The sequence below is a fragment of the Salmo trutta genome, chromosome 27, assembly GCF_901001165.1.
Source record: "Salmo trutta chromosome 27, fSalTru1.1, whole genome shotgun sequence".
NCBI classification, from domain to species: Eukaryota; Metazoa; Chordata; class Actinopteri; order Salmoniformes; family Salmonidae; genus Salmo; species Salmo trutta.
The window spans coordinates 8,272,426-8,285,331 of NC_042983.1; the positions used below are offsets into that span (position 1 = coordinate 8,272,426).

General features: G+C 42.8%; 1 protein-coding gene across 2 annotated transcripts in view; it reads right to left on the reverse strand.

Moving 5' to 3' along the window:
* hsd17b3 (hydroxysteroid (17-beta) dehydrogenase 3) overlaps positions 1-2,209 on the reverse strand; it is a 34,800-nt gene extending 32,591 nt beyond the window's left edge. Inside the window, exon 1 of one of the 2 annotated variants that reach the window (XM_029716518.1) lies at positions 1,945-2,209. In XM_029716518.1, the coding sequence (XP_029572378.1) occupies positions 1,945-2,095 (151 nt within the window). In that variant the 5' untranslated portion in view covers positions 2,096-2,209. The remainder of the gene's footprint in view (positions 1-1,944) is intronic. The other variant, XM_029716519.1, reaches the window with a different exon arrangement.
* Between the last annotated feature and the right edge of the window lie 10,697 nt (positions 2,210-12,906).

Here is a 12,906-nt window from a genome sequence, read left to right on the forward strand (position 1 = left end):
TCCTAATGTTTTAGGACAACATCAACTGTTCAGAGGAGACTAGGTGAATCAGGCCTTCATGGTTGAATTGCTGCAAAGAAACCACTACTAAAAGGGACCCCAATTAAAAGAAGACTTGCTTGGCCCAAGAAACACGAGCAATGGACATTAGACCGGTGGAAATCTGTCATTTGTAAAATATATTTTGATTTGTCTTACACTTTTTTTGGCTACTACATGATTCCATATGTGTTATTTCATAGTTTGTCTTCACTATTATCCTACAATGTAGAAAACCCCTTGAATGAGTAGGTGTCCAAACCTTTGACTGGTACTGTATACATAAAAAAAGTATAATATAATGGCGAGATGCTTATGCCTCCACCCTAACAATGAGAGTCATTGTCGGAAAGACAGACTACAAGATTAGGTCCAAAATAAGCCCATAAAAACACATTGGGTTTATTTTGGACAGATTTTGGCGAGAGTGAAACCTCTCCCTTCGCCTATTCCTCTCTGCCAACAGTAGAAAGGAGGGGAATATCTTCTTTCTAATGATGTTAGCTTTGTTTCACCTCCTAATATTGAGCAAATTACACTCACTGGAGTATCTGACATAGGCTTTGAAAAAGTACCCGTGAGTACCAGTCATGGCAAATTACACTGTCTGCTGGCACTCTTTCTTGACTTGGAATTACATGTTTGCCAACATATTGCTAACCTTTGTTAAACCAGCTAAACAGCTGCAATTAGCGAACGTGTTTGGAGTAGAGCTGGCACAATTATTGTATAATAATTATCTTAATACATGAATTTTAGGAGAAGGGAGATTCAACATTATATTCAAGTAGATATCGTTTACCCAATAGCAGTTTTTCATTTTTACATACAGTTGAAGGAGAAGCTTCATTTCCAAAAGTTCTATAAACAGTCCAAACCATTCCTTTTTTGAGACAGGGGTGTCACCAAAGCTGTGTTGTATTCATTAGGTATGTCTTTCAAAGATGCATTACAAGCTCCATATTTTTTTGTTGTTGTTGCATTTACATGACAATTAAGCATTACCCAAAAATCCATAATCATCACAGCCCTAGTTTGGAATTACCTTTCTAGCTAATAGGGTATGTTAGAGTTTACACTTCTTTCAATGTTAATGTGGGCAGGTCAAAATAATGAAAAACTAATGACCAATTTCATTTTAAAATATCGATTACTTGTCATCATCATTCACCGGATAATATGATGGGGGTCCCTGGATCGCCGGTTTGCCTGGGTAGGAAAAGGTTGAAGACCCCTGCCATACACCGTTTACACTTAGTTTAAAGTATCTAAACAGTGTGTAGACGTCATGCTTGTTTTTCCTGGGCTCCATGTCAGTCAGCCCGATAATCTCCCCCAGGTGACCCTGTCAGATGACACACTTCATCCCCACCAGATAATACAATGTGTCAACATGACATCGACGTGATAATAAAATGGCATTGATAGCTGTGGTGTAAAAAAACAACCTTCATTTGCCCACCTATATTCTATAAAGCCTCCTTACTGATCCACCTAGCTGTGAGTGACCTTATAGAGTGTTTCCCAGACATTTAAAGATCTGGAGAAAAATCTAATAATGGGCTTTAATCCCATTCCAGATGGAATTCTTTGTTCTTCAGTATAATTTGCACAGTGGGGTCACAAGTTGCCACATTTCATTACATCCAGTACAATACCTTAGAAGCAAGTTGAGACCACAAGTGGAACAGGGACTGAAGTAGGACTTGGTCATGTAGTGCTCATACAAAGACTGAATTTACATAATTTGTTTTTTAAAACCTCATGAAACGTGTTTACAGATTTGTCTTCCTAATAAGTTACTTATAATCAGTAATGTAACTTCAGCGCATGTCAGTTATTTATTCTGGGTAAACACACACACACACACACACACACACACATACACACACAGCGAGAGCTCACCTGCCCACTCTCCCATTGATGTAAAGAAGGAATCTGGCTGCGGAAAGCAAACTCTGGGGTAAAGCATCTTAGCGAAGCAGACCATTTTCACTCCATAAAAGACTACGACTGCAGCACCAAGGCAGACAAAGAACAGCTCTATTAAATCCATGGCAGACCCACTGGCTCTTTAAGATTGTCTGGCTGCAACAACAAACTCGGCCTGTGTGTGAGAATGTGTATGTCTGCTCTGACCCCAACACAATTCCTCAGCCCAGACATACACACTGGGTAGTGTCAGGGGGAATAGACAATCCATAGCCACTCCCCCCCCCCCCCCCCCCCCCCACCTCTCCTGTAGGCTACACAAACCAAACACACACACACACACACACACACACACACACACATACACACATCAAATCAAGCTACACCTCCCCTTTCAGTTTAGTACCAAGCATGCAATTTGTCAGATGTAGTCTCTGCCTCTCTGTATCAAACTCCGATTACTGAGTTAGTGTAGAAAGGCTCTTGTGCATTTCCTACCAGCTGCCTTCTTGCTGAATCAAGACAACTTTCTGGGAAAAGCCTTAGTGCTACCCATATGGTAGGGACTGTATCTAAGATATTTTGACATGAGTTACACAAAAATAAAACAGCCATGACTGCCAGGAATCACAACTGGGTATAAGACGAGTCTAATGGATGCAATATTCTGTGCTAGGTGTCTTGGAGACTCAGTTTCACCAGCACATTGAAGAAGACACACTGCTGTGCACAGGCACAGACTTGAACTTTTTTATTTGTACTGTTCGAAAATGCATGTTGGCCTTCTTAAGAATGCATCAAGGAGACTATAGTAAATGGAAAAAAATGGAGACAAACCCACGCATTTGCCCAATGCAAGTGCTTGTATGCAGCAGACACAAACAAGAAAATAAGTTTACAGGTGACCTAACATCTGGGAATAATCTATTCTGACTCTCACACACTCTCCCAACATTCCCACACAGATCACATCATATGACAGTTGATTCACTGATCTTTTGACATCTTTCCTTGTGGAACCATTTTATCCAGGGATAACAGGGAATATTGTGGCATTTTGTCACCCTGAACCACAGTTCATAAAAAGGCAGAGTATGGTAGGTCAATGGGAGAACTTGAGTTGGGAAGTGCTTGATCAAGCCAGGTGGCTGGGGTTTGTGTGCTTGTGTCTTATCAATGTAAGGGACCATTTTGACAATAGCCCACCTGTAATGTATTTTTGTAGGCAAAAAAACAAACAATAAAACAATTACACTACTCTATACTGAAGATGGTAAGTACATGCAGTACTAATTACTGTACTTGCAAAATACATATCAGTATTTCTAAAATGGGAAATAGTTAATTATCTCAATCTTGTGGTTAAATACTATTGTCTTCATTCATAAGGTAGCTGCTGGTGGCAACAAAATATGCTATTTCATCAAAATGCAACTTCCCTTACGAAAAAGCACTATGGGATTCCTATAGGAAACTATACACTGAGTGTACAAAACATTAAGAACACTCTTTCCATGACAGACTGACCAGGTGAATCCAGGTGAAAGCTACAGTATGCTTCCTTATTGATGTCACTTGTTAAATCCACTTCAATCAGTGTAGATGAAGGGGAGGAAACAGGTTAAATAATGATTTATAAGCCTTGAGACATGGATTGAGTATATGTGCCATTCAGAAGGTGAATGGGCAAGACAAAAGATTGAAGTGCCTTTGGACGGGGTATGGTAGCCAGGCACACCGCCTTGTGCAACACTGCTGGGTATTTCCAAACTCAACAGTTTCCCGTGTGTATCAAAAAAATGGTCCACCACCCAAAGGACATCCAGTCATCTTGACACAACTGTGGGAAGCAATACAGTCAACATGGGCTAGCTTCCTTGTGGAACTCTTGACACCTTGTAGATTCCATGGCCCAACGAAATCAGGCTGTTCTGATGGCGGGGGGCTTATAGTACTCTATGATCTTGTATCTGTATCTATCTAGTGTAGTGGTAGTTTCTGTAGTGTAGTGGTAATCACTTTGCTTGACATGCGAAAGGTCCCGGACGAAAACACCAGCTATTGGACCAGGTCGCTCTTGGAAAAGAGATGTTATCTCAATGAGAAAAAACCTGTATAAATAAAGGTAAACATTTTTTACATTTTTTTTTTTTTTATCTATGACAAGCAGGTGTTGCTGTGGGATGAGAGGAACACGTGCCAGCCTCTCAGTGAGAATGCCCTGGGTGGAGGAGTGTGGTGACTGAAGTGGCATACTACCCATGAGCACTGGCAACTGCCACATCCTTCACTGCCAGGCAAGCAAGCCCTGGGGAGTCTGAATGGGGCTAGCCTGCACAGGCTTTCACCACACAATCGAGCGAAGCGTGAGAGCTGAGGCTAGACAGTGACATGATGCTCACATGAAAACTTAACCCTTTACAACTACCATGTCTGATTGGATTGCCCCTTTAAAAATCAACAGAAAAGGTTTATAGTACTAATTGTAATTTAAGAGCTGGTAATGTTTTGTCATTGTGTCAAACCTGTATTTTTCACTTGTTCCTTTAGAGGGCAGCGGAAGAGCATGTTCCGTCCTAGCCTCCTACACAACTACCTGGCCTATGGGGCAGACTGGTCCCACTTGTCCCTGGAACAGCCTCCTCCCTGCTCCCATCTGTAGACCACAGAGCAAAGACAGAGAGCCATGAGGATTAGGTATGAATCTCCAGCTACCAGCTTTAACACCTCCTTGGAGGATGACGCAGGACGTTACATACCTGGGCGCTTATCCCCGCCACCTGCTAGCTCTGTGGGAGGCCCACCTCCTTATTCCAACCCTTCAGAAGACAGCACTGCAGTGTCCTGCCTAATAGCCAGCTGCTCATTCTATGACCACATGCTTCATGTATGGCGCTGGGACTGGACCCCAAAAGGAGGTGGCCTGCACCGTGAAGGCCCAGGGGATGGGAGAGGAGCAACGGACGAGGGCGATGGTTGCCAGACAGGAGCACCACCACCAGGTTTATTTTGAGACTTGTTTTGTTTCATTGGTCAAGCCCACAAAATCAAAGGGGTATAATAAACACAGGATCAATGAGTTAGCCAGCTAACTTTGACAAACATCGATTTTCTGGTTCATTAAGTTAAACTTAGTGCCTTCAGAAAGTGTTCACACCTTGACTTTTTCCACATTTTGTTGTGTTACAGCCATAATTTAAAATGTATTAAATGTAGATGTTTTTGTCACTGGCCTACACAAACACAATATAGAATTATGTTTTTACAAAGTAAACAGTATTCAACCCCTTTGTTATGGCAAGCCCAAATAATGCTTGGAATCGTTAATGATAACAAAAGAAACGGAATGAAGTTAAGCACAGGCAAAATCCTAGACGAATACCTGGTCTGTTTTCCATCAGACACTGGGAGATTAATTCACCTTTCAGCAGGACAATAACCTAAAAACAAGGCCAAATCTACACTGGAGCAGTTTACCAAGAAATTAAAATGGTTGTCTTGCAATGATCAACAACCAACTTGACAGCACTTGAAGAAATTTTAAATAACAAACGGGCAAATGTTGCACAATCCAGGTGTGGAAAGCTCTTTAGAGACTTACCCAGAAAGTAGTGGCTCGGGTGTGAATACTTATGTAAATGAGAGTTCTGTATTTATTTTTCGAGAAATTTCCTAACATTTCTAAAAACATATTTTCACTTTCTCATTATGGGTTATTGTGTGTACATTGGTGATACAAAAATATATTTAATGAATCTATAATTCATGCTGTAAGGCAACAAAATGTGGGCTAAGTCAAGGGGTCTGAATACTTTGACGGCACTGTATGTGCTTTTGGATGGGTCAATTAGACCATGGCCATATCAAGTTAGTTTTCAAAAAATAAAAAGTGATTTCAGAATATTTATTCAAGTTAGCTGGCTAACTCATTGATCCCATTTTGTAGTATATCCCTCTGGAGGCAGAGGCAAAGGAATGCATATTATATTTCACACGACCGTACCTGCCTCACTTATTTCAATGTTCAAAACAAAAAACACAAAACAACCAGCACCAATTCTTTTTTGGGGCTTTTTTGAAAATGTCAAATCTTCAAGATGGAACACTTTTGGTAAAAAGCAAAGAGTGATGAAAATACATATTCACATGTAGATTTTTACTGAAAGTGTTATATCTTGGAGACTTTACTTCCGACATGTCCCCATTGTTGGCAACCATATCAACAGTGGACTAATGAACAAAATACTAAAATATGTTTGAGTGAACTATCCCTTTAACTTATGCTTCCCTGATGAGTGCATCATGGATATGTTACAACTGTTGTGCTGAGAAATTATGTTCCAGGAAAAGCATTTGTATTCGGAAAGTATTCAGACCTCCTTACCTTTTTCCACATTTTGTTACATTACAGCCTTATTCTAAAATGGATTAAATACATTTTTCTCCTCATCAATCTACATACAATACCCCATAACGACAAAGCAAAAACAGGTTTTGAAATATTTGCAAATGTATGACAAATAAAAAACAGAAAATTCTTATTTACATAAGTATGCTATGAGACTCGAAATTGAGTTCAGGTGCATCCTGTTCCCATTGATCATCATTGAGATGTTTCTACAACTTGGAGTCTACCTGTGGTGAATTCAATTTGTACTTTTTTTATTTCACCTTTATTTAACCAGGTAGGCAAGTTGAGAACAAGTTCTCATTTACAATTGTGACCTGGCCAAGATAAAGCAAAGCAGTTCGACACATACAACAACACAGAGTTACACATGGAGTAAAACAACATGCAATCAATGATGCAGTAGAAAAATAAGTCTATATACAATGTGAGCAAATGAGGTGAGATAAGGGAGGTAAAGGCAAAAAAGGCCATGGTGGCAAAGTAAATACAATATAGCAAGTAAAACACTGGAATGGTAGATTTGCAGTGGAAGAAAGTGCAAAGTAGAAATTGAAATAATGGGGTGCAAAGGAGCTAAATACATAAATAAATACAGTAGGGGAAGCGGTAGTTGTTTGGGCAAAATTATAGATGGACTATGTACAGGTGCAGTGATCTGTGAGCTGCTCTGACAGCTGGTGCTTAAAGCTAGTGAGGGAGATAAGCGTTTCCAGTTTCAGAGATTTTTGGAGTTCGTTCCAGTCATTGGCAGCAGAGAACTGGAAGGAGAGACGGCCAAAGGAGGAATTGGCTTTGGGGGTGACCAGAGGGATATACCTGATGGAGCGCGTGCTACAGGTGGGTGCTGCTATGGTGACCAGTGAGTGGAGATAAGGGGGGACTTTACCTAGCAGGTTCTTGTAGATGACCTGGAGCCAGTGGGTTTGGCGACGAGTATGAAGCAATGGCCAGCCAACGAGAGGGTACAGGTCGCAGTGGTGGGTAGTATATGGGGCTTTGGTGACAAAACAGATGGCACTGTGATAGACTGCATCCAGTTTATTAAGTAGGGTATTGGAGGCTATTTTGTAAATGACATCGCCGAAGTCGAGGATCGGTAGGATGGTCAGTTTTACGAGGGTATGTTTGGCAGCATGAGTGAAGGATGCTTTGTTGCGAAATAGGAAGCCAATTCTAGATTTAACTTTGGATTGGAGATGTTTGATGTGAGTCTGGAAGGAGAGCTTACAGTCTAACCAGACACCTAGGTATTTGTAGTTGTCCACATATTCTAAGTCAGAACCATCCAAAGTACTGATGCTGGACGGGCGGGCAGGTGCAGGCAGCGATCGGTTGAAGAGCATGCATTTAGTTTTACTTGTATTTAAGAGCAGTTGGAGGCCATGGAAGAAGAGTTGTATGGCATCGAAGCTCGTCCGGAGGGTTGTTAACACAGTGTCCAAACAAGGGCCAGAAGTATACAGAATGGTGTCGTCTGCGTAGAGGTGGATCAGAGACTCACCAGCAGCAAGAGCGACATCATTGATGTATACGGAGAAAAGAGTTGGCCCAAGAATTGAACCCTGTGGCACCCCCATAGAGACTACCAGAGGCCTGGATAACAGGCCATCCGATTTGACACATTGAACTCTATCAGAGAAGTAGTTGGTGAACCAGGCGAGGCAATCATTTGAAAAACCAAGGCTATTGAGTCTGCCGATGAGGATGTGGTGATTGACAGAGTTGAAAGCCTTGGCCTGGTCAATGAATATGGCAGCACAGTATTGTTTCTTATCGATGGCGGTTACGATATCGTTTAGGACCTTGAGCGTGGCTGAGGTGCACCCATGACCAGCTCTGAAACCAGATTGCATAGCGGAGAAGGTGCGGTGGGATTCGAAATGGTCGGTAATCTGTTTGTTAACTTGGCTTTCGAAGACCTTAGAAAGACAGGGTAGGATAGATATAGGTCTGTAGCAGTTTGGGTCAAGAGCGTCCCCTCCTTTGAAGAGGGGGGATGACAGCAGCTGCTTTCACATCTTTTGGAATCTCAGACGACACGAAAGAGAGGTTGAACAGGCTAGTAATAGGGGTAGCAACAATTTCGGCAGATCATTTTAGAAAGAAGGTCCAGATGTCTAGCCCGGCTGATTTGTAGGGGTCCAGATTTTACAGCTCTTTCAGAACATCAGCTGGCTGGATTTGGGAGAAGGAGAAATGGGGAAGGCTTGGGCGAGTATCTGTGGGGGGTGCAGTGCTGTTGACCGCGGTAGGGGTAGCCAGGTGGAAAGCATGGCCAGCTGTAGAAAAATGCTTATTGAAATTCTCAATTATAGTGGATTTATCAGAGGTGACAGAGTTTCCTATCCTCAGTGCAGTGGGCAGCTGGGAGGAGGTGTTCTTATTCTCCATAGACTTTACAGTGTCCCAGAACTTTTTTGAGTTTGTGTTGCAGGAAGCAAATTTCTGCTTGAAAAAGCTAGCCTTGGCTTTTCTAACTGCCTGTGTATATTAGTTTCTAACTTCCCTGAAAAGTTGTATGTCACGGGGGCTGTTCGATGCTAATGCAGAACACCACAGGATGTTTTTGTGTTGGTTAAGGGCAGTCAGATCTGGAGAGAACCAAGGGCTATATCTGTTCCTGGTTCTACATTTCTTGAATGGGGCATGCTTATTTAAGATGGTGAGGAAGGCATTTTTTTTAAATAACCAGGCATCCTCTACTGACGGGATGAGGTCAATATCCTTCCAGGATACCCTGGCCAGGTCGATTAGAAAGGCTTGCTCACTGAAATGTTTCAGGGAGCATTTGACAGTGATGAGTGGAGGTCATTTGACCACTGACCTATTACGGATGCAGGCAATGAGGCAGTGATCGCTGAGATCTTGGTTGAAAACAGCAGAGGTGTATTTAGAGGGCAAGTTGGTTAGGATGATATCTATGAGGGTGCCCGTGTTTACGCCTTTGGGGTGGTACCTGGTAGGTTCATTGATAATTTGTGTGAGTTTGAGGGCATCAAGCTTAGATTGTAGGATGACTGGGGTGTTAAGCATGTCCCAGTTTAGGTCACCTAGCAGCACGAGCTCTGAAGATAGATGGGGGGCAATCAGTTCACATATGGTGTCCAGAGCACAGCTGGGGGCAGAGGGTGGTCTATAGCAGGCGGCAACAGTGAGAGACTTGTTTTTAGAGAGATGGATTTTTAAAAGTAGAAGTTCAAATTGTTTGGGTACAGACCTGGATAGTAGGACAGAACTCTGCAGTAGATTGCAACACCACCCCCTTTGGATGTTCTATCTTGTCTGAAAATGTTGTAGTTAGGGATGAATATTTCAGAGTTTTTGGTGGACTTCCTCAGCCAGGATTCAGACACGGGTAGGACATCCGGGTTGGCAGAGTGTGCTAAAGCAGTGAATAAAACAAACTTAGGGAGGAGTCTTCTAATGTTAACATGCATGAAAACAAGGCTATTGTGGTTACAGAAGTCATCAAAAGAGAGCGCCTGGGGAATAGGAGTGGAGCTAGGTACTGCAGGGCCTGGATTCACCCGCTACATCACCAGAGGAATAGAGGAGGAGTAGGATAAGGGTACGGCTAAAAGCTATGAGAATTGGTCATTTATGACGTCCGGAATAGAGAGTAAAAGAAGTAGGTTTCTGGGGGGCGATAAAATAGCTTCAAGGTATAATGTACAGACAAAGGTATGGTAGGATGTGAATACAGTGGAGGTAAACCTAGGCATTGAGTGATGATGAGAGAGATATTGTCTCTAGAAACATCCTTGAAACCAGAAGATGTCATAGCATGTGTGGGTGGTGGAACTGAAAGGTTGGATAAGGTATAATGAGCAGGGCTAGAGGCTCTACAGTGAAATAAGCCAATAAACACTAACCAGAACAGCAATGGACAAGGCATATTGACATTAAGGAGAGGCATGCTTAGCCGAGTGATCATAAATGTCCAAGTGAGATTCAGACAGCTAGCCGGGCCATAGGTAGCAAGCTGGCAGAAGATGGAGGGAGGTCTGTTTTTAGCCACCTCGTGCGTTTCCGTCTGTAGATTAGTGGGGTTCCGTGTGGTAGGGAGGACCTGTTCAATTGGCAAAATAGTTATAGTTATAGTGGCCCAAGAAAATTGTCCGATAGACCTATTAAGATAGCAGCCGATAAGACCGCTAACGATTAGCGGGCCGCAGATTGGCGTTCAGGTTACGTCGCGACGGAGGGGCCTGTTGGATAACTCCCTCGGGCAGATAACATCGGCAGTCCAGTCGTGAATTGATTGGACATGATTTGGAAAGGCACAAACACCTGTCTATATAAAGGTCCCACAGTTGCCAATGCATGTCAGAGCAAAAATCAAGCCAAGAGGTTGAAGGAATTGTCGGTAGCGCTTCGAGACAGGATTGTGTCTAGGCACAGATCTGGGGAAGGGTACCAAAACATTTTTGCAGCATTGAAGGTCTCCAAGAACACAGTGGCCTCCATCATTCTTAAAATGGAAGAAGTTTGGAACCGGCCGCCCGGCCAAACTGAGCAATCGGGGGAGAAGGGCCTTGGTCAGGGAGGTGACGAGGAGCCCAATGGTCACAGAGCTGACAGAGCTCCAGAGTTCCTTTGTGGAGTGGTAGAGTGGCCAGACGGAAGCCACTCCTCAGTAAAAGGCACATGACAGCCCGCTTGGAGTTTGCCAAAAGGCACTTAAAGGACTCTCAGACCATGAGAAACAAGATTCTCTGGTCTGATGAAACTAAGATTGAATTCTTTGGTCTGAATGCTAAGCATCACGCCTGGAGGATACCTGGCACCACCCCTGCAGTGAAACATGGTGGTGGCAGCATCATGCTGTGGAGATGTTTTTCAGCGGCAGGGACTGGGAGACTAGTCAGGGTCGAGGCAAAGATGAATGGAGAAAAGTACAGAGAGATCCTTGATGAAAACCTTCTCCAGGGTGCTCAGAACCTTAGACTGGGGACGAAGGTTCACCTTCCAACAGGACAATAACCCTAAGCATACAGCCAAAACAACGCAGGAGTGGCTTTGGGACAAGTCTCTGAATGTCCTTGAGCCTGGACTTAAACCTGATCGAACATCTCTGGAGACCTGAAAATAGCTGAGCAGCGACGAGCCCTGTCCAACCTGCCAGCACTTGAGAGGATCTGCAGAGAAGAATGGGAGAAACTCCCCAAATACATGCGTGCCAAGCTTGTAGCGTCATACCCAAGACGACCCAAGGCTGTAATCGCTGCCAAAGGTGCTTCAACAAAGTACTAAGTGAAGCAGGCCTGAGCGAATAATATCTCGCAGTTGAGGGAAATTCACATATTTTTTTGCAAAAACTCAGCAATCTCTGACTTCAGGTCCCCCACTCTTTTAAGCACCTTGCCCAAACTCAGCCATCTCACGTTTGTGTAGTAGAGGAGATCTGCATAAGCCGACTCAGTCTCTTCCAACAGTGAGACAAACTGTCTGTGGTTAAAAGATTTTTCTAATGAAGTTTACAACTTTAGTGCCTGTATCCACAACATGGCTCATTTTCAGAACACATTAATAGAGCACCTCCTGATGAATAATGCTATGCAGGAAAAAAAATATTCTGATCTGGGTTCAGCTCAGCTACTTGATCTTGTATCTTTTTCAAAAGGCCAATGTTTTTTCCTGTCAAGTTTGGGCAACCTCCTCTGTAATTTCAAAGTCTGGGGTTATGCCTCGTAAGAATATCGACTACTCCATGTCATGTGCATCATTGCTCTCATCCAGGGCCAAAGAGAAATAGGTGAAATCCTTTACCATGTCTTTCAACTGTTGTTCCATATTCTCTGCGATGTCCTCAACACGCTCTTTCTTGTCGGGGCAAAGTATTGCTGCAGTCAATTAAACATTCTTTAATGAATTCGCCCTCATTGAATGGCTTGCTATGTCTAGCAATTTTGTGGGACAGTACATAGCTAGCTCTCGCAATTCCGTTGTTTGCTGAATGCAGTGTTGTGAAAAGTCCTTGCTGCTTTTGTAACTGAGAAAGCAACTCTTTCGATGCACTCGCCCTCTGCTCAGAAGACATATTCCTATATTTCTCTGCATGCTTCGTCTGGAAGTGTCGGGACAAGTTGTAGTCTTTCAAGACAGCGATGCTCTCTTTGCACAGTAAGCACACAGCTTTCCCTGATACCTCAAATAAAGACATTTCAAACTCTTGCTGGAACACCCTACATTCATTGTCTACTTTCATTTTCTTTGAAAAACAATTTTTGGTGCAATTTGTAGCTAGCTATTTGTAACTGTGACTGTGTCCCTTGTGCAGTTATTTTTACATGCCTTCAAAATAAATGTCTCCACAGCAGTGGGAGTTAAATCATTACACAAAGGCAAGTATTAATTGGGCTTTTAATTTGAATAACAAATGTGTTTTTCAAAACATTACCATGACAAATGAATTTTGTGATCAGAGCATGATTCCGCGGGCCGTATTCGGCCAGCCTTTCTCCAAGCCTGAAGTAAATGGTCTGAATACTTATGTAAACGTTATATTTCTGTTTTAAAATGTT